General features: G+C 45.4%; 1 protein-coding gene across 1 annotated transcript in view; it reads right to left on the bottom strand.

The window, feature by feature from the left end:
• Positions 1 to 1,088: 1,088 nt before the first annotated feature.
• Positions 1,089 to 20,313, bottom strand: part of LOC139039770 (zinc finger protein 709-like) — a 28,352-nt gene continuing 9,127 nt past the window's right edge. Inside the window, exons 3-4 of the mRNA XM_070491505.1 lie at positions 15,257 to 15,379; positions 1,089 to 14,334 (exon numbers count right to left, since the gene is read on the bottom strand). Coding sequence (XP_070347606.1) covers positions 13,480 to 14,334; positions 15,257 to 15,379 — 978 coding nt within the window. The 3' untranslated portion in view covers positions 1,089 to 13,479. The remainder of the gene's footprint in view (positions 14,335 to 15,256; positions 15,380 to 20,313) is intronic.

The raw sequence follows: 20,313 nt of genomic DNA, 5'->3' as shown, positions 1-20,313 counted from the left end.
TTTTAAGCAAGATGTCCTTCAAGAGTTGAACAGAAAACACAAACAGTGGTGGATCCATACAAAGAAATACTGTTCAGTGATACAAAGGAGGATGGGGACCCCTGAGCAGCCACAGGAATGAAGTCTGGGAGCTCTAGAGGACAAATAGGTTTAATAGGACAAATTGGGTTGTTAAAAGCACTGGGAATAATCAATCCTTCACTAACTAGGCTTCCTCTATAAGTTTTCAATACTTCAAGGCCCTGGGTGATTTATATTGGGCCGTATTAACTACTTTCTTTGGGTGCTAAGGTCCCTGGGTCCCAATTTGTCAAGCCAATTTGTAAGTGGCAGAGACTTCATTTAATTTTAACTCTGATCACTTAGCTCTGATCATTGGTTCAGAACTCCTCAGCTCACTATGGGATATTATATGAGGATGGGTGTTATGACCATGGAGAATTTAGGCAGGAACACGGTTCTGATGGCTAAAGATGAAATACTTGTCCTATTTGTCCTCCATATTATATTCTTTAACACCCCTAAGATGATCAGGGGCACCTCCCTTAAATTTAGTGGGTTCCCAGGTGGAACTGTAATATGACACCTAGCACCACCAGGGTTGGGAGCCTCCCCTATAACAACTGGGCTTAAGTCAGGTTTGAACTAATCCCTTGTGTCATAGGGGTACCATGGGTGTTGTCCCCTGCAACCCTGAAGGTCAGGATCCTTGTGGCAGTAGAGGCAGGGGCAGCAGCAGAGGTACTGAAGCAGCCCGGGGAGCCCTCTGGTGTCAGAAGCGTGGACTCAGCCTGCCACCTACTGCCTGTCTTTCCCCTCACTTCTTTTTCTTTAAATGACGGCTCTTTCAAGAGTGACCATGTGATGGACCCACCTCTTGCAAAGGGTATAGTCCCTGTCTACCCTCATCCCTGGAGTATGTCAGGGCCCACCCAGCCTCTGTCACAGCTTCACTCTAACAAACAGAAAGATCCCACCAGAAACACGACCCAGGACTCATTTAAGGAGGCCCCAATCCATAGTCCTGTAACCAAAAGTTCGGTCTCTGAATCCGATGCCAATCCAAATAATGAGAACAGAGTCTTGAGTGGAAGAGGAAAGGTTTTTACTATGCCAGGCACAGGGAGCAAAGCAAGGGCTCATGCCTCAAGAATTGCTAGCTCCCGGATGGGGAATGGGTAGGGATTTTTATTTGGGGTTTTGGGTAGGGGAGGGGGGAACATCTAGCTTGTGCAGCTCGGTGCTTTCCCATCAGCCTGCGTTTGGCCTTGAAAGGCTGCTTGCAGCAAGGCATGGGGGGTGGGTGAGATAGGAGGATGGCAATTGGCGACCTTCTCCGTTGTCTCCTCTTCTTGTTTGAGGCGGGTTCGAGCGCCGGGAGTCGAGGAGTTGAGGTCTGGGAAGCCTCTGCTCCTTGATACTCTCGAGACAGCAGCTTTCCTGGCAAACTCAGGGACACAGGATTAGCTAAACTTTAGTGTGCCTCCAACTCCAGGCCACCTGGGCTTTTAACAATTTGTATCTTCCATTTAGCTGTAAAGCTCAAAGAGTCCAAGTTTAAAGAAACAAGTATTTACATATGAGTGGAGCTAGAGAAGCAGGAAAGGGGGTGGTGGGTTTTAGTTTTCACCCCATATACGCTGGGTTCATTGTGGGGAACTGATATCAGTGCTGATGTTAAGAGCCTGTAACAGTCCTGCTCCCAACTGCCTATAAATTCTTCAAACTGCCAGCACTGGGCAGCTGAACCTACAACTGTGGCTTAGAACTATAGGGTCAGCAATGCAGCATGGGGCCACTGAGCTCACAGCACGAGCTCCCCAGCAAGCTGCAGCCCACAGTGCCTGTCACCACAAGGCGGCAGAGCCGGTAAGCAAGTCAGAGCAGGACAAGACAGACCCACGGGTAGGGTCATGTCTGGACATGCTGCGAAGGGTGCCAACTGTTATGGTCACCTGCAGAGGGGTGGTTCCCTTGTTGACACTGATGCCAGGGAGGCACACACACACACACACAGACAGGATAGGAAAAGGCTCAGGACTCACATAAGAGAGGTCTGAGGGGAGGGCAGGGCCAGCCTCTCAAGCAGCTCTGACAGGGCTCAGAAAGCAAGGAATGGAGTCTGGCCTGGGGGTTCACTGGCCCTGGGGCCGGGGCAAGAGCTCTGCACACAGGCAGGGGCTGGGGTGGTCGGAATCTCCTGCCTGCTCTAGAGGAGAGAGCACCCAGGCTTCCTCCTCAGCTTGTCCAGGTCGGGGCACAAGGGGAAGAGGGTGGGTGGGCCTTAAGCTGTGAGCAGTCACCCAAAATGTAGAGTCTGACTGCTCATTACAAGGACAAATGTGGTTAAGAAACATATGCATTCCCATTGACCTATCTAAAGAAACACTGACAGCAGTCTCAAGAAATGATCAAGGGCCGGCCCTGTGGCCGAGTGGCTAAGTTCGTGCACTGTCCTTTAGTGGCCCAGGGTTTCGCTGGTTCCAATCCTGGGCACAGACATGGGACCACTCGTCAAGCCATGCTGAGGCGGCATCCCACATGCCAAAACTAGAAGGACCCACAACTAAAAATACACAACATGTACTGGGGGCGTTGGGGAGAAAAAGGAAAAATAAAATCTTAAAAAAAAAAAAGAAATGATCAGAACTATATTGGGGGCGGCTAGATTAACAGCACTGGAGGGGACAAGGCTATATTGGCAATGAGTCTTCTAGAGTTCCACTTTGCTATCTTACAGATTCATTTCAACTAAACAAATGTATGTATATGTAGGGGAGGAAGACATTTCCACTACCCACTCTAGGTCCTTCTGCCTGGACAATAAATTAAATTCACATGAGACAGAATAACAGGAGACAATCAAACAAAGCTTTATAACATGTATACATGGGAGAGACCCAGAAAAACTGAGTAACTCACCAAAATGGCAGAGTTTCTCACCTTAAATACACTCCTCAGCTGAAGACAAAGGAGGATGCTGGGGGTGGGGGAAGTCAATTATGGGAGGTTCCCAGAAAAGCACAGGAACCAAGAGTAAGGTCATTATGCAGATTTGAGTCCTTGCCTTCTACACTGAGAAGAGTTTCTAGAGAGAAGGTCATCCCCCCTTCTTCCTGGTACACAGAGGGAGACACCTTTACAGATGGAGATTTCCTTTACAAATGGACCTGTCTCTTACAAAGGCTAAATTCTACTTTTCAGAGTTTCTGAAAAGTAACTCTGATGCGACAGCATTTGTATGTTCTGAAATGTGAGTGACCATAATTGTGACTGGTGCCTGGAGAATGTCCCTCCAAATTGGTGCTCTCCAAATACCACGGCCTGGAATGTGAAAATTGTCCCACTCCCATTGGCCCAACCAAACCACTAGCCTGTTAGCAACTGCCCATGACTCAGTAAAAATGTGGACAAGAGGCTTGTCATGGGCAACGGGACTCTGCACAGCCATTTGTACTGCCACCAGCTCACAAAGCTGAGCCAACCCTGACTTGCCATCTTTGATGAGTGGCACCACTGGCAGGAAGGCACACTACTGCTCTCCATCAGGCTCCACCATGTCCAGTGGTGGCATTGCTGTCTGTGAAGTACACGGACTCTTAGTAGCTCCATCAGCTCTTCCCAGGGTCCACCCAGGCCACCGGAGGCTTAGGCAATGGGGGTACCGTCACCAGTTCCTCAAGGTCCATGGGGTGAGGCTCAGGGAAGTCACATCCTCCTGTAATTTAGAAAGATCTGCCATGTCAGGTGTAGCCCATTCCTGAAGGTACCATTTCCAGTTTAGCTAATAGGCATTGGTGGCCATGCTGAGCCACTGTTGGGAGGCATCCCTTATCCATGATGTGACAGGAATGTGGGCATCCAGAGACCAGGCCCCTGTCCTGTGAAGGCCTCTGTTTCTAACAAAGCCCAATGAGTGGCCAGAATTTGATATTCCAAAGGGGTATAGCAGGCAGCTGGGGGAGGCAGCCCTCTGTTCTAGAAGCCCATAGGCAACCAGGAGGAGGCATGTTTAGTCCAAGGGTCCAGGACGCATAGTCCATGGTGGCCAGGGCTTCCATCTGAAGGGGCCAGAAGCACACAAGGGGAGAGCTTGATGAACTGATCTTTACACCAGCTGTGAGTCTTGCTGTTGAGATTCTCCCTAATGAAATGTGGGGGATTGTGTGACTGCATGAATGAGTCTGAGAGTGATGGCTAAGTGTGGTGTGTGTTCCTCCAAAATGTGAAGAGAAATAAGATGTGTTGGGCTTATAGCTTGATGGGAGGCTGAATAGTTAAGAATTGATGTTCATTTGCAAGTGAAATTTCCCAGCCTTTAGAGGACCTATGAAGTCCCAGAAATTTAACAGTTGTGGCTGCCTTTGAATTTTATGTGGGGCCATAGCTCATCCTCTACATTGTAGGTGGGTCACCAGCCATGCTAGGCTCTCATGCACCACATCCTCTGAAGGGCCCTGACTTACAATGTCATTAATATAGTGTCTGAGAGTGGGAGGGGACACTGTAAGGGCATCCAGGTTTTGCCAGCAAAGATTGTGGGCAATAGCCTGGCTGTTAAGATCACCCATAGGCAACCGGGTAAAGGTATGTTGAGTCCCTTCAAATATGCAAACAATTTGACTGGGACTCCTTGGTGATCGATACTGAAGAGAACACATTAGCTAGATTGCTCATGGCACAGTAGTCCTCTGTAGCCCTTTGGATGTCTTCTACTAACTGGACAATGTAGGGAATGGGAGCCTTAATACGGGGCACCTGAGCATTTAAATTTCCATCGTGGACTGTGAGGCCCCACTCCACAGTAGCAGGCTTCTATCCCAGCCAAACGCGAGAATCGACAGGAGACGCAGTGTTTCATAAATCTTGAATTGTGGGCGGTAATTCCTCAGTCCCCTATTGGAAATGATACTGGGGGTATTTACAGTCCTTAATCAGGAGTGGTAGTTTACTGGCTCCCAATGGGCAGCTCCCACCAGGAAGGCCAGGAATGTGGGTTTGTTCCAGATGGTGTGGTGGCACCTTGAGGCGTCCATACTATAACAAGAAAGGGTATGGCCAGAGAGGTCACCACCACTAAAAGATTTTTTTTCTTTTTTCGGAAGATTAGCCCTGAGCTAACATCTGTGCCCATCTTCCTCCACTTTTTTTTAATATATATGGGACGCCAACCACTGCATGACTTGCCAAGCAGTGCCATGTCTGCACTCAGGATCTGAACCCGGGAACCCTGGGCCACTGAAGCAGAATGTGCGAACCTAACCGCTGTGCCACTGGGCCGGCCCCGAAGGTTTTTCATGCAGATTGTTTGGACAGCAACAGCCAATGGAAGTTGAACGCCGTTTCGTGTCCCACCTGTTACCCCTGGTAATTTAAAGGGCGCCCCTGGCTTAGGTTTGGAGGGGTTCCCAGGAAGCACTGTAACTGGCGCTCCAGGGTCAATGAGAGCAGTACAAGGTTGTTTCTTACGTGTGTCCCAATAGATAATTAAAGAAGTCTTTGGGTGATTGTCCCGCAGGCGAGAGACACTCTCTGGGGAACAGCCAGGTTCCTAGCACAGGGGCCTCAATTGCTGCCACTGTCAGAGATCAGGGGACGGATCCCGGATCCTGCTGCCAGGGCTGGGGCATTCTGAGAGTTGACAGCATCTATCCTTGGGTTGGGGGGGTCGGCAGTGTCTTGCAGAGCCCGCAGTGCCTGAGCAAATGCTTCTAACTCGTGGCCGGGCTGTCCTGAAATTAGGTCATTCGGAACCCATGATCTCCATAGCTGCCAGTGCAGGGAGACCTGGTGGTCATCTCATGAAGGAGAGAGATGGGACAAGGTGCCACCCCTCTGTGGTACCAATAAGGAGTCTGGAAGCCCCATATTCCCCAGGGACCCTCTGTTGTGTTTCTGGGGAGGGGGCAATGGGTCCCATTCACCTTTACTGGCAAACAAGATCTGGAAAATTCTCTGTTCTGTGTCCAGCTACAGCATCGATGCAGTCTACTGCCTGTTGTACTGTAGCTGACATTTCCATGAATTGTGACAGCATGGCCTTAAGAATAGGAGACCCCCCTTTAAGAAGTACTCCTGAGATGCTGGCCTCAAGGGTGCCTCCTATGGGGTGGAAATGGTCAGGGGCTCTGTGGGGGCCTGGCTCTCAACAGAACGATACACCCATTGAACCATCTGATTTGATGTAACAGGAGGTACGTGTCATGCAGGGTTTTCCATGCACAGTGAGCCTTCGCTGTGACAACCGTGATGGAAGGCTGGGCTTGGTGCCAAGCCATAAAAGTTCAAGTCAGGAGACCCAGGGTATCTCCCCCTCATCCCTGTGGGCTCCAGAGCTTGGGGGGTCTCTTCTGCAGAGTCCATTTCCTCCTTTTTTTTGTCTGCATCTTCTGCCCTGGTGGCTCACGTCTTTTGCGAGTGTCCTCGGTGTGGTGACAAGTCCGTGGTGTCCCCTAGGGTATCTGTAATAAAATGGGCCCTCAATAACTTGAGGGTATTTTTTTTCTTAACAAATTGTGAATTCTGTGATCCTTGACCAGTCCAGCCAGCGGGCATGACTCAGTCTCAGTGAGCAACAGCTCGGAGCTGGCTCCAAAGACCTGTAAGAGCCAACAAGTCCCCCTCTACCCCTCCCTTTGGAAAATTTTTTCTAAAAAACCTCGCACTTCTCTCAGGATAATTATTACAGTTACGTGTCTCTGTCTCTCCCTCCTGCTGGATAGTGACGGGGAAGACCTGAGCATGTTGCCTCTTCCCGACTCACATGCTGCCGCCTCCCATTCTAGGGTGTCCCCGTCATCCCCCGGGGGCTGGAGCCCACCTCTCCCAGTGCAGTGTTACCCGATGCACTCAGGACAGCTCCTGAGGCCCGAGAACGGAGCAATGGTAATTTGGCCTGTTGACGCACCACCACGCTCAGTGGAGCCCAGGCCATTGGAGCAGGGGTCTTACAAGCAGCTGGTAGTTTTCCAACCTCCTCTGGGGACTTGGGAGGACCTGGTACCATGTGCTCAGGGGCCTGCTTTTAGGGAGAATTCATTCTGCTGCACCATGTTAGGGGTAGGCCTCCTGATGTCCCCTGGGGTCAGGGATGATTTGTGACAGCCAAAGGAATGCAGCACCATAAGAAGCACTTGCCCCAGCAGCGTACACCCGGGAAGCCTGCCAGGATGCCCCTGGGAGAGTTCCCTCTGTTATGGTGTAGGGCTGCCTGGCCAAGCTCAACACCCTGATACTGACCACTGACACTGTGCACCCAGCAGCCGCCTCCCCTCCCAGCACCGATCTAGGTGAACTCTCCTCAACTCCAGGACCTGATGGCCCTGGCCCCTGGTCCCTGCCTGGGGGGACGGGGCAGAGCCCTACCTTCCCAGTCAGCTCTCCTGGGCTCCACGCCAGGGCTTCCTAATGTGATTACAACCCATCACCTCCAGCCCTGACACCCCGCCGGGTCTCTCAGAAAGGAGTGGGAGACACACCCACCTCAGACTGAGGCCTGCAGGCCGGTCTCTGCAGGGCGCTCTGACCTACAGCACTGACAGTGTAGGGTGGGAATCCGAGGCTTCACCCGGCAGCAGCTTATGCAGCAGTGGAAATCCCCACCGCAGATCCCAGCAAGCAGTAGTTCCTCCCAGAGAGACTGGGCGGTCCAGGAGAGGTTAGTAAGCCCTTCACAGCTCCGAGGCATCAAGCGCATACAAAAAGCCCAAAGCCCCATCCCCATGGCCAATTGCGTGCAGAAGCTGGAGCTGGTGTACTGAATTGACAGGCAGATTATGACCCACTGGAGGAGGGGGCACAGGCCACCCACACAGGGTCAGCAGGGAGCTCCCTCAGCATGCGAGCTCCCACTGTGGGGAAATGAAACCCACAGACTCATTTTGATTGAAGGGGCAGTTTCAACGCACCCACCCAAAGGAACAGAGTCACAGGATTTATTACTCAAAGGTCACAGAAGTGGGGGCTGAGGGTGCAGTGAGCCGGGGGAAGGGCCGTCCTCTGTCCAGGTCAGGAGCGAGCAGGAGACAGAGAGCAGGGAGCAAGCACCCGGTACCTTGGAGTGCGCTGTGGCAGAGGTCACTAACTATTCCCGGGGTGAACTCTAAGTGCTTAATTTAAAAGGCGCCCTGGGAAGTAAAGCGGGAACTTAGGGCAGAATCCTAAACTCAGGTCCTTCTCTAACCGTCCAGATTCTGGCTGTGAGCAGGGGCCTCAGACTGCAACACGCTGAGGCAGCAACTCAGAACAAAAGTTGTTTCTCACCAGCCGCCATGCAGAGCGAAACCTCTTCCCCAGCTCCTCAGGTGGGCCCCGCTCTGGGTGAGCCCACTGCTGTCCTGGGGGACAATGGTATTGCCAGGGCTCTCTTCCTCCTTTAGGGGCCACACGCGGTGGTTCCATTCAGTTAACTGCTGCCTGATTGCTCTCCTGTTTTCATCAGGGTCCTGGGGGCATCATTGGCTCTACCAGTTAGTCCAATAACAGTCTGCTCCTTTGTAGAAACACTTCCGGAAGTCACTGTTGCTTATCTGTTCCGATCCCTTGCAAGCCCATTCCCAGCAGTCTAATTCTCTGGTTCTTTCCAGAAAAGCAGTCAGCCCACAGTCTAACCTGTATCTTTATGAAATACACAAATCTACTCCTAGTTGCCTTTTAAATCATTCTCCACTTCTTTGAGAGTGTCCTTTCACTTGCACTTTTCATGATCTCCTGCCAGCTATCTTAATACTTTGGAAAGGGATGAAGAGCTATGTGTTTTATGGCTTGCTTCACCCCCACATTCAGGAAAAATCTCTGTGCCAGGACCCTGGAGTTGTCTGGAGGACAATGGGAAGCCTCTTTCTGAGTGATGATCCCACTTCAGGAGTTGAGTGCTCAGGGGAGGGGAGAGACAGCAGCCAGAGGTCTTCTTCATTGTGTCTCCTGGCATCTCATGGATGACTTATGTTCCAGCCACCTCAGCAGCTAGGACAGGGTGACCGGTGCCCCAGGATTGTGAGGTCACCACCCCATAGATGTTACCTCAGTTCCATGTGGAGGGAGTGAAACAACGGTGTCCCGACTTTTTGAGCCAACTCGCACCGCACTTGGTCACCCTCAGCAACAGGCCATGGGGGGAGGCTTTGACAATTTGAAGTCCTCTCCTTTCCAGGAGGAAAGCCCTCAGAGTGGCAGCTGGGGTGACAGGGCTTGAGTTTGTTTTTGCTTTATACTCCACGTGAGGAAAACATACGGCATTTTTCTTTCTCCTTCGGACTTATTTCACTTAGCATAACACCCTCCACATCTATCCATGATGTCACAAATGGCAAGATTTCATCTGTGACAACACTGACTCAGTAGTTGTTCAGCAGCCTGTTGTTTTCTCTCCACAGATTTGTGATTTCTCCAGCTTTCTTCCCATAGTTGACCTCTGGTTTCATACCATTGTGGTCAGAATAGATTTTTGATGTGATTTCAGTCTTCTTAAATTTATTGAGACTTGCTTTGTGTCCCAACACAAATGTTCCACGTGCACTTGAGGAGGATGGTATTCTGCTGCCTTTGGATGGAACGGTCTGTATATATCTAGGAAGTGTGTCTGTTAATGTGTTTCGTTTAACGCCAATGTTTGCTTGTTGACTTTCTGCCTGGCTGACCTACCCACTGATGTATGTGGGGAGTTAAAGTCCCCTATTATCCCATTGCTGCCTTGAGGTCTGCTAATGGGTGCTGTATATATTTGAGTGTTCCCGTGTTGGGTGCACATAGATTATTAACTGTTATGTCTTCCTGATGGGTTATCCCCTTTATCACTATATAATGTCCATCTCTGCGGTTACTGTTTTGGGGTTGGAGTCTATTTGCTGATGTCAGTATGGACACACCCCCTTTCTTTTGGCTGCCATTTGCCTGGAGGCTCCTCTTCTGCCCCTTCACTTTGAGCCCGTGTTGGTCTTTAGAGCTGAGCTGAGTGTCCTGGAGGCAGCGGAGAGTCGGGTCATGTCTTTTACTCCATGCGGCCACTCTGGGCCTTTTGACTGGTGATTTCAATCATTTACATTTAGGCTGATTACTGATCGGGGAGGACTTACTGGTGCCATTCTGCCTTTTGTTTTCTAATTGGTCTATATCTCCAGTTTTCCTTTTCCCTTGTGTTTCTGTCTGCCATTTTACTTTGTGGTTTCCAATGATGTTTTTCTCAGTTTCCTCTTTTTTAATGCTTGCTTCCTCTGCTCTAAATTTTTGTTTTGTGGTTACCATGAGATTTGTATAAAACGTCCCATAGATAAAATAGTCCTTTTTCTGCTGATACTTTAGCTTCATTTTCCTATACTGCTTCTAAGAATTCCCTACACTGAGCTCCTGTGCATTATGAGAAAGACATTTTCCATGAGCTACCTTCTGTTTCATCATTGCCATTTTGGGGGCAGGATTAATACTGTACCTTCAGGCAAGATGTCAGAACTATGTTGCCACATGCAATAAGTTCATACAAAAGTTTATTACTCCAAAATACTTTCTAAAGAGAATAGGCCAAGGGAAAGCTTTTTCATGTGGCTTGTGCAAAGGACCACAGGCTGGCTATTTAAGATGTGCAGGTTTAGAGGCTTCAGGATTTACAGGTCTGAGCCTCCCATCTGCAGACACATAAAGCAAAGGGGCACGTGTCAACCTTCATCACTTGTTTACCGTTGTGATCCTACAGGGTGAGCAGGCGTCTACAGCTGATTGAGAGTCAAATGTTGAAAATGAGGTCAGTGTCTTTATTAGCGTTCACTCCTGAGGTTGGTTGACTGAATCATGCCACTATTCAAATAACTTTGCTTTGAATACTACTTAAACAGCTATGTGAAAAGTGCAAACATATTTAAGATGACAAAGCCCCAAAAACGATTTGAATCAAGTCATCCAAATGTGTGGAGGGATCCAGAAACGTGTAAGTATGTTTCCAGAACTCTGTTCAAATATTTAAGTGATATTATTTTAATCTGTTGTCTCATTTGTTGTGATACTGGTGTCAGCTTCCTACCCACAAACCACAGGCAGGCCTATTAGAGGAAGAGAGCTCTCCCCAGATGGGTAATAAATACTTTAAAGCCAAATAGTGAGCAGCTACCACGGCTGCCAGGGAGTTTTCCTTCAGGGAAACATCTCAAACACTAGCTGTCTGCTACATGTATTTTGAGTGTTTTGGACATTTCTTGATTGTCAGGAAAGGAAAGATGACGTCATGTGTGCCCGGGTCAGTAGCAGTGACTCCCATGACAATGCACACATTAGTGCAAATGGTAGGAAAACAGCACATCCGTATGTGATGAGCCAGAGGGGTTTTGAAGGAGGTGCCCCAAATGAAGTATCGACACGCAGGGAACATAGACCACAGGCGATGTGAGGGGAAGACCTGGCAGCAGGATATGACAGTGGTGGCCAGGGTGCACTGTTACAATAAACCAGAGACCTGCAGGAGTGACAGTTCTGGCTGGAACGTCCAGCAGGGAAAGGCCTCTATTTATCAGTTGCCACTGAGCCTGATGATGACAACAAAGCAATGAGCCCCGAAGACTGGGATTGAGTCTAATCACTGCCTCCAACAGCAGGAAGGCCCACTGAGAAAAAAGCAAATTGGCCTGAGGAGGCCATTAGACCATCCTAGGAGGGGGGTAGCCTGCAGTGGTAGAAGAGGGAAAATGTCCACTGAACAACCTATTCGAGAGCCCCGTGTTTCCTCTTTTCAGGATTGAGCTGATAATATCAATAAATTTAGAGCATCTTGGCAAGTCCTTGCATTTTGGCTTCAGCAGGGTAATGTATGACGGCATGAGTAATTTGTCCATATCAAGTTCTACCATGGTATGAGCACACCAAGTAGCCCAAGGTGGGGGATGGGCCTACCAAGCCTATTTGCCGTCGAGGGAATCCATTCAAGCTACAAGTAACAGGAAACACAGTCTTCCCAGCACACGCAAGGTGATTGTTCTCACATGGAACAACTGGGTCAAGGCAGCCACTGCACAACGCAGCAGGGAAACAAACTCGCAGGTGCTTCTGTTTATGTCCCATTGTAGATGCCATGGTGAAGCAGGAAAATGTGCTCACTAGCACTATCAACAGCACAAGGTGTTTCCTATACACATCAGACCTTATTCCATTATCATCTAGAGAAAAGAGGAATCAGACAATACTCCCACCCACAAAGGTCTGAATTAGCTTCCTGGTGGACACAAGAGGCCTTACAGAAAGACCCTAACTCGAATGGATCTTTGATGTAAAACTGGTGGAAAATGCATCTCTAACAATATGGAAATCAACTAGCTATTGGTGGTTTTCAAGATACTCTTGACAAGAAGGGCAAAGAATCCAGAAAAAGGGATGGAAGGTGGTGTCCTTGAAGCTCATATGTAACTGTGTCCCTCCCTGTGTCGCCACTCAAAAATCTGCCTAAGGCCTTGTGTGCTTCTGCCTTCCAAATCTCATGTAAGTGAGGCCATTGGGCAATTCCAACATGGCACATAAAGGGGATGGATTCTTAAAGATCTAGCTCTTCAGATTACCCTCACTGACATGATGCAGTACAGGGGTGATGTGTCCAGCTCTAGATTTTGTTACCCTGCCACAGGCCTCTACTTAATTCAAAGTCTATTCACCAAATGCCAGTCAGAAGGAAGGACAAAGAGCAAAGGCCCAAATAGGAAAATAATTCACAGGAAGTACATTCTTGGATAAACTTGCCACACATAATTTTTTCCAACTGTTTAATAGTACAGAAAATAAAAACAGGCTCCTCCACCCACCACCCCCAAAAAGGAGCTTTCTCTGAAACATGTACAATATGTACAATGGATGAGGCACATGCAGGAACTGTAAATACAAGGCCACTAAGAAAATCACAACAAATACCAACTGTCACTTTTCAATGGCCCCTTAACAGAGAAAAATTAAAACATTATAAAAAAAAGTAAAGATAAAAAATTATTAACTGATTTAAGGGAAAAGCATTACCTATGAATTTTATTTACTATTTATGAAGGATGACTAGCAGAATAATCTCACCTCAATATTCATTTCTGAAGTAATTAATAGAAATCCACAGTCCAATGTTGCACTTTAAGAAAGAAGTTTGATAAATACAATCTACTTACTACTTTTATAACAATTCTTTCCTGTTGAAAGTTTTCTAGAAGCTCACATACAAATTAAATTCCATGAAGCTTTTTCATAGGACTTACCTTTACATTTCTTTTTGGTGGGAGTTTCACACAGAAAGATGTAGGCCAACTGAAGTCTTTCTCATGCTGTTTACATTCAAGACATTTTATCAAGTGAGTCCTTTCATGCCTTCAGGAAGAACTGGGATGACAAAATCTATCCCAAACTGTTTATGTCTACATGGTTTATCCTCTCGTGTGCATTTGTGCATATCCTCAAAAGTCTGCATGAGAAATAAAGCCTATCTCACTTTCCTGACGTTCATGACGTTTTCTCTCCAGTATGAGTTCTTTAATGTTTTTCAAGAGAACTGGAAAAGGTGAATACTCTACTGCATGTTTTAAATTCATAGGGTTTCTCTCTTGTATGAATTCTTTCATGCCTTGAAAGAGAACTGTTATAACTGAAGGCTTTACCACAGATTTTACATTCAAAGGGTTTCTCTCCAGTGCGACTTCTTTCATGGACTCGATTATTGGAACAAATAAATACTTTACTGCATTTTTTACATTCATAGGGTTTCTCTCCAGTATGAATTCTTCCATGTATTCGAAGATAACTGGAAGAAGCGAATGCTTTACCACATTTTTTACATTCGTAGGGTTTCCCTCCAGTGTGAGTTCTTCCATGTGTTGCGAGAGAAATAGTAGAAATGAAGGCTTTACTGCACATTTTACATTTAAAGGGCTTCTCTCCAGCGTGAGTTCTTTCATGTATTCGAAGGTAACTGGATGAAGCGAATGCTTTACTGCACCTCTTACATCCATATGGTTTCTCTCCCGTATGAATTCTTTCATGTACTTGAAGATAACTGTAACAAGTGAATGCTTTACTGCATTGTTTACATTCATAGGGTTTCTCTCCAGTATGAGTTCTTTCATGTGATTGAACTAAAGTGAGATAAGTGAAGGCTTTCCCACATTCCTTACGTTGATATGGCTTCTCTCCATATTTTTGATACTCATATGTTTTATGTTCAGCGTGACATCTAATGTGCGTTTTAAGCAATGAATGATGCGTGAAGACTCTTCCACATGCACTGCATCCCCATGGTTTAGCTCCTGTAGTTTTCTTGTTCAGACTGAGATTTGGAAGAAGGCTGACGTTTTCTCCACACTGACTACCCTCTTCACTTTCACAGTCTCCCTACCCTATGCTTTCTGTAAAAATGAGAAGCACATTGTTAGTGATTTCTCTATTGATGATTTTATATTTCTTATGTTTATTATGATTTATAGGGAATGTTTATGTTTTCTTCCTTCTGTGAATTCTCTGAAGTTAAATATACTGAATGTTCTGCAAGAGGACTTCCCCCTTGCTATTATCCAATCAGTGATATTCATAGATAGGGTTCATTAATACTATTTCTAAGTGAAATATTTTGCAAAAAGTGAACCTCTTCATCACATTTCACTAATTATACTTGGTGAAAATTATCTAAGAATACCTAAATTTGAAGGAAGCGTTGTTTTCTGTTTTTTAAAAAAATTTCTTACCATACAAAGAATCTTACATGAGACAGAAATTTCTACTGTGTCACTCACCATAGTTTTGTCCCCTCATCTTGGCACTAATCTTTAATATCATGATCTTCCCAAGTTATTCCTCAAATGCAGACCCAGAAAGTTTATTCCAAATATTAAAAATTATAGAAAAAGCTGTAGATTCTAAGTATTTGATAATCTATGGCCATGTCTACTTTATTTACTAACCTCCCCTTTCCACCTTCTACATCTCAGAACATTCTTTTTCTATTTTTTGACGAAGGTTAGCCCTGAGCTAACATCTGCCATCAATCCTCCTCTTTTTACTGAGGAAGACTGGCCTTGAGCTAACATCCATGCCCATCTCCCTCTACTTTATATGTGGGACGGCTACCACAGCACGGCTTGCCACGCGGTGCCATGTCCACACCCAGGATCTGAACTGGCAAATGCCAGGCTGCCGAAGCGGAATGTGCGAACTTAACCACCTTGCCACTGGGTCAGCCCCTTAGAACACTCCTGATGGTCAAGCAGCACTTGTTCTTTCATTGATGTAGTGAAGGAATGTCCTCGTTCTTACCTACTGAGGCCAGGTGCCTGAAGGTTTCCCACATCACATCTCTGTAGAGTTTCTTCCGTGAAGGATCCGCTAAAGCCCACTCCTCTGGGGTGAAGTTCACAACCACGTCCTCAATGACCACTGACTCCTAAAACACCACAATGTGTATAGGGCAGGATGCATAAGACTGACAGCACTGGGCTCTATATGCCAATTCTACGAAGGTAACATGGGATTCTATTATTTCCAACCATTCATTCCATGTTGTGATCAGCACAAACTCACTTTTTTCTGTACACAATGCTCATCAATTTAACAATATTATGAACACATGGAAATATTTACACAGTTTTACTGTGATGACATTACATCCCGTTTCTCTCTAATAACAAGTTCCAGAATGGGTTGAGAAATGACAGAAATGCTATACCAATGAAACAAATATTATCATTTGTGGACCAATCATCCCTCGTAAAAAAACCTCTTTCATCTTCTTCCATATTACCCACTGGTTGCCGCACTCCATGAGGCAGAGGGAGAAATCTACGGGATGTGTCACTGAATAGAAACGTAGTGAACAACTGGAAGCTTTTTGGTCTGCTCCAATCATCACACTGAGAGTTCAGGAGGCCTGTGAAAATCTAAATTTCACCAAGCCCAGCTGCCCACATTGTCCTAAAGGACTCCAGGCCATTACAGGTAATCAAATGCCGCTGGCTGAATGTAAATATTCTTGTGGTGAAACACTGTTTTTAACTTGTGAAATATTGATCATGGACTCAGTTCTACCTTTGTCATGCTGTATGCATTGATGGGGCTGGAATTATTATGAACTGAGAGCTCAGGCACAAGGAAGAAGCCATGAAAATTTAGACCACAAGATCGCTAGACTCATGGGCCTCAAAGCTACTTCTCACCATTTTTATAACACACTCTGAGACAAGTGTCATAAGAGCTCTTTCTGGTCACATGCAAACTGTACCCTGAGCTTTGTTCACCTTGACGGGTAGGTTAAGAGCTGCAGATTGCGGCTGGCCCCGTGGCTGAGTGGTTAAGTTCATGCACTCCACTTAGGACACAGCACCGCTCATTAGGCAATGCTGAGGCAGTGTCCCACATACCAATACCAGAGGCACTCACAACTACAATATACAACTATGTACTGGGGGGTTGGGGGAGAAAAAGCAGGGGAAAAAAAAAGAAGAAGATTGGCAAGAGTTGTTAACTCAGGTGGCAATCTTTTCTTTTTTTTAAAGATTTTACTTTTCCATTTTCTCCCCAAAGCCCCCTAGTACATAGTTGTGTATTTTTAGTTGTGGGTCCTTCCAGTTGTGACATGTGGGATGCCGCCCCAGCATGGCCTGATGAGTGGTGCCAAGTCTGCGCCCAGGATTTGAACCGGGAAGCCCTGGGCCGCCGAAGTGGAGCACGTGAACTTAACCACTCGGCCACGGGGTTGGCCCCTCAGGTGGCAACCTTTAAAGAACACAAAAAATAGAGAGCTGCAGATTGCAAGGGAGCTCCTTGCAGCCCACAATAGTTTGATGTTAAATTTGCCAATGATTATAAAATACATGAAGGATTTAACAGTGGTTTCCTCCAAAAGAACATAAAATTTCCTTTCTCCCACTTCAAGAGGAAGTCTTTCCCGACCACCCACTCTAGATGATGCCCTGCCCACTTCTGATCCTGCACTTAAGGAGCTTAGAAGCTGTCATTCTTGATCTCATAAGAAGAAAATGAACAAACTTGACATGAACAACCCTTCTTAGATCCAGGAGAGCCTTAAGGTCATCAGACAAACTAGTGTCTGCAAAGTTGGGAAAGATGAAAAAAGAGATGGCATTTTGAAATATGTCCCACATGTTCTGTTCTTAATAAGGCCTGTACTAAAAAAGAAACTATTTCCCCAGAATCTAATGCAAGGGCAAAAATAACAAAAAAGACAGCACCCAATTTCCATGAAGCCTAGGACAGCCTCTTTAATGGAAGGTTTAAAACCCACGTAATGGGAAAACATGAAGCAAAAGAAGGGAAGAGAGAGACAGAGGAAAATGTGAAGTAGTAATGACCAAAATAACATAAAATTAATGATAGCCAGCACACCGTCCATCCAGGAAGCTCACAGAACACTAACTACAATAAAGTACAAAGTGCACAACCAAGGGCATCACGCTGAAACTAGAGACACATCACAGACAGAGAATGTCCTGAAAAATGCCACAGAAGAAACACACCTTCGACAGAAAGACACAAAATTTGACTTAAATTGCCCTTCTTCTGAAAACCCATGCAATAAGAACAGAGGAGACTGAAAGATTTGAAGTGTTGAATATGAAACCCACTTTCCCAGAATTCGGTCAAGCAAAATTATCCTTCAGTACAAGGAAGAAATAAAGACTTTCTGAGACACAATTTGAGGAAATTCATCCTGAGTACACATACTTTGAAGGAACTTGTTCGAAAGTTTACCAGAAAGAATGTAAATGATAAAAGCAGGGGATTAGAAGGAGAAAAAAGGAGGGGAAACATCTTTTATGTTTCTTATAATTAATACAACAGATGACACTTGGTTTAAACTAATGTTAGCAACAACGTATTTGGTAATGAGAAGCTTATGGACAAGTGAAATACATGACAGCAATGTGACAAGACACAGGGAAAGGAAAATTGGGGACAGTGTGTTAAGGGGTACTTGGACACAGTGAAGTGGCATAGTGTTACTTGGCAGAGGGGTGGGTTAGTTGTAAATGTATGCTGAAAATTCAAGGGCAGCCACTAAAGTGTGTTTTTTAAAAAGCGTGTAACTGATATTCTAAGAGAGGGGAAAAAAAGAATTACAATAAATGCTCAATTTTAGCCAGAGAAGGTAGCAAAAAGACAAAAACAAACAAGGGTAAAAATGCAGAAAGTACAAATTTTCATAAATATCAATCCAACTGAATCAACAACCACACTTTAATCATCAATTGTGTCATTGTAACTGAAAGAGACAGTAGCAGATTTGAAAAAAATACCATTATAGGGGACGGTCACGTGGCCGAATGGTTAAGTTCGTGCACTCTGCTTCAGTGGCCCGGGGTTCCGATTCTGGGCACGGACACGGCATCACACATCAGGCCATGTTGAGGCAGCGTCCCACGTACCACAACTAGAAGGACCAGAACTAAAATATACAACTATATACTGGGGGGATTTGGGGAGAAAAAGCAGGAAAAAAGAAAAAAGATTGGCAACGGTTGTTAGCTCAGGTGCCATCTTTAAAAAAAAAACAGCAAAAACAATTATATGTTGTCTACAAGAAACCCACTCTAGGTATAAAGTCAGACAGACGAAGGGTAAAAGGATGGAGAAAAACAGACCATGCCAACATGAATCCAAAGGAAGCTGCCAGAGGAATAGACATTATAGACAATGCAGATTTCAAACTGAGGAAGATGCAGAGATAGAGGGGCAGCAGGTACGGATAAAGGGGCCTATTCTCTGAGAAGGCACAGCAACGCTGCATGTGTACCTGCCTAACAACAGAGGGGCAACACACCTCAGGGAGGAACTGACCGAATGCAGGAGAAAGAGACAAATCCAGTACCACAGCTGTAGAAGTCAACACCCCCTCATCCGGAATTAGACATTTCAGTAGGCAGGAAGTGAGGAAGGACAGACGTGCAATGAACAGCCCTGCGAAACTGCTGGGTTTCACTGTAATCTGTGGAATACTTCACAGAACAGCAGAATATACATTCTTCTCAGGTTCACATGGAACATTCACCAGAACAAACCACATTCTGAGACATAAAGCACACCTTAACAAATTTGAAAGAACAGAAATCATACAAAATAGCCTCTCACACCACATAAGCATTCCTCTAGAAGGCAATATCAGCGATAGTTGGAAAACTCCCTCATGTGTGCTCCTTCAAAAACACATTTCTAAATAATACATAGTATCAAACTAGAAGTCTCAAGAAAAAAGAAAAATAATTTTGAATTAAAAACATGAAAACACAGCATAGCAAAGGTTCTTGGATGTAGCGAAAGCAGTATCTAGGCAGCAATTTATGCCATCAAACAAAGAGACTGGAAAAAATCAAAGATCTCTAATCACTAATGGAAGCATGTACCTTAGCAAAGAATAAAAAGAAGAGCAAGTTAAACCCAAAGCAAGCACAATAAAAGAAATAATAAAATAAGAAAGGAAATAAATGTCACTGTGGGAAATCAATGGAGAAAATTAGAAGAAAAAAGCTGCTTGTTTGTCAAGACCAATAAAATTGATAAATATCTAGTCAAGATAAAGAGAAAAGACAGAAATTACTAATATCACAAAGGAAAGGAGGGGAAAGGAATATAAAACAAGACCTGAGAAAATGCAACATCCATTTATGATAAACTAGTAATAGAGGGGAACCTCCACTTCTTGAGAAAGAACATCTTCACAAATCCTGTAGCTGAATTCATGGTGTTTGTTCCATATTATATGACTGTCTCTACGCAACAACTGGAAGAACTCACAATGACAGAAACGACTCCTGGGATTAATAAGAGAGTACAGCAAGTTTGCTCTCCTTCTAGACCCACACGAATAGAGTCAACTGATCTTTGACAAAGAAGGAAAAGTGATTCAAACGAAAAAGTATTTTAAACAAACAGTGGTAGAAATAATGGATATCCACATACACACACACAAAACAAATGCAGACACGGCCTCACACTTTTCATGAAAATTAAGTTAAAACACATCATAAATTTAAATGTAAAATGCCAAAGGAATAAACTCCTACAAGATAACACAGAAGAAAGTCTGGATGATCTTGTGTTTGTTGATGAATTTTCACAAAGAAAGCCAACAAGCACAGTCCACAAAAGAAAAAACCAAAAATTTTACAATTTTAAGTCAAACGAAAAACTCCTCCTCTGAAAACGATGGTGTAAAGAGAAGATCAACACCAATTCAGAGTAAGAGAAAATCTCTCTAAAACATTTATTGGACAAGTGATTGGCATATAAAATATGCAAAGAATTCTTAAACTGTAATAGTAAGAGGAAAAACATGCAATTAAAAAATGGGCAAAAGATCTGCAG

The sequence above is a fragment of the Equus asinus genome, chromosome 20 (assembly GCF_041296235.1).
Source record: "Equus asinus isolate D_3611 breed Donkey chromosome 20, EquAss-T2T_v2, whole genome shotgun sequence".
Taxonomy (NCBI): Eukaryota; Metazoa; Chordata; class Mammalia; order Perissodactyla; family Equidae; genus Equus; species Equus asinus.
The sequence above is the reverse complement of the archived record's forward strand: the minus strand, read 5'-3'. Positions and strand labels throughout refer to the sequence as shown.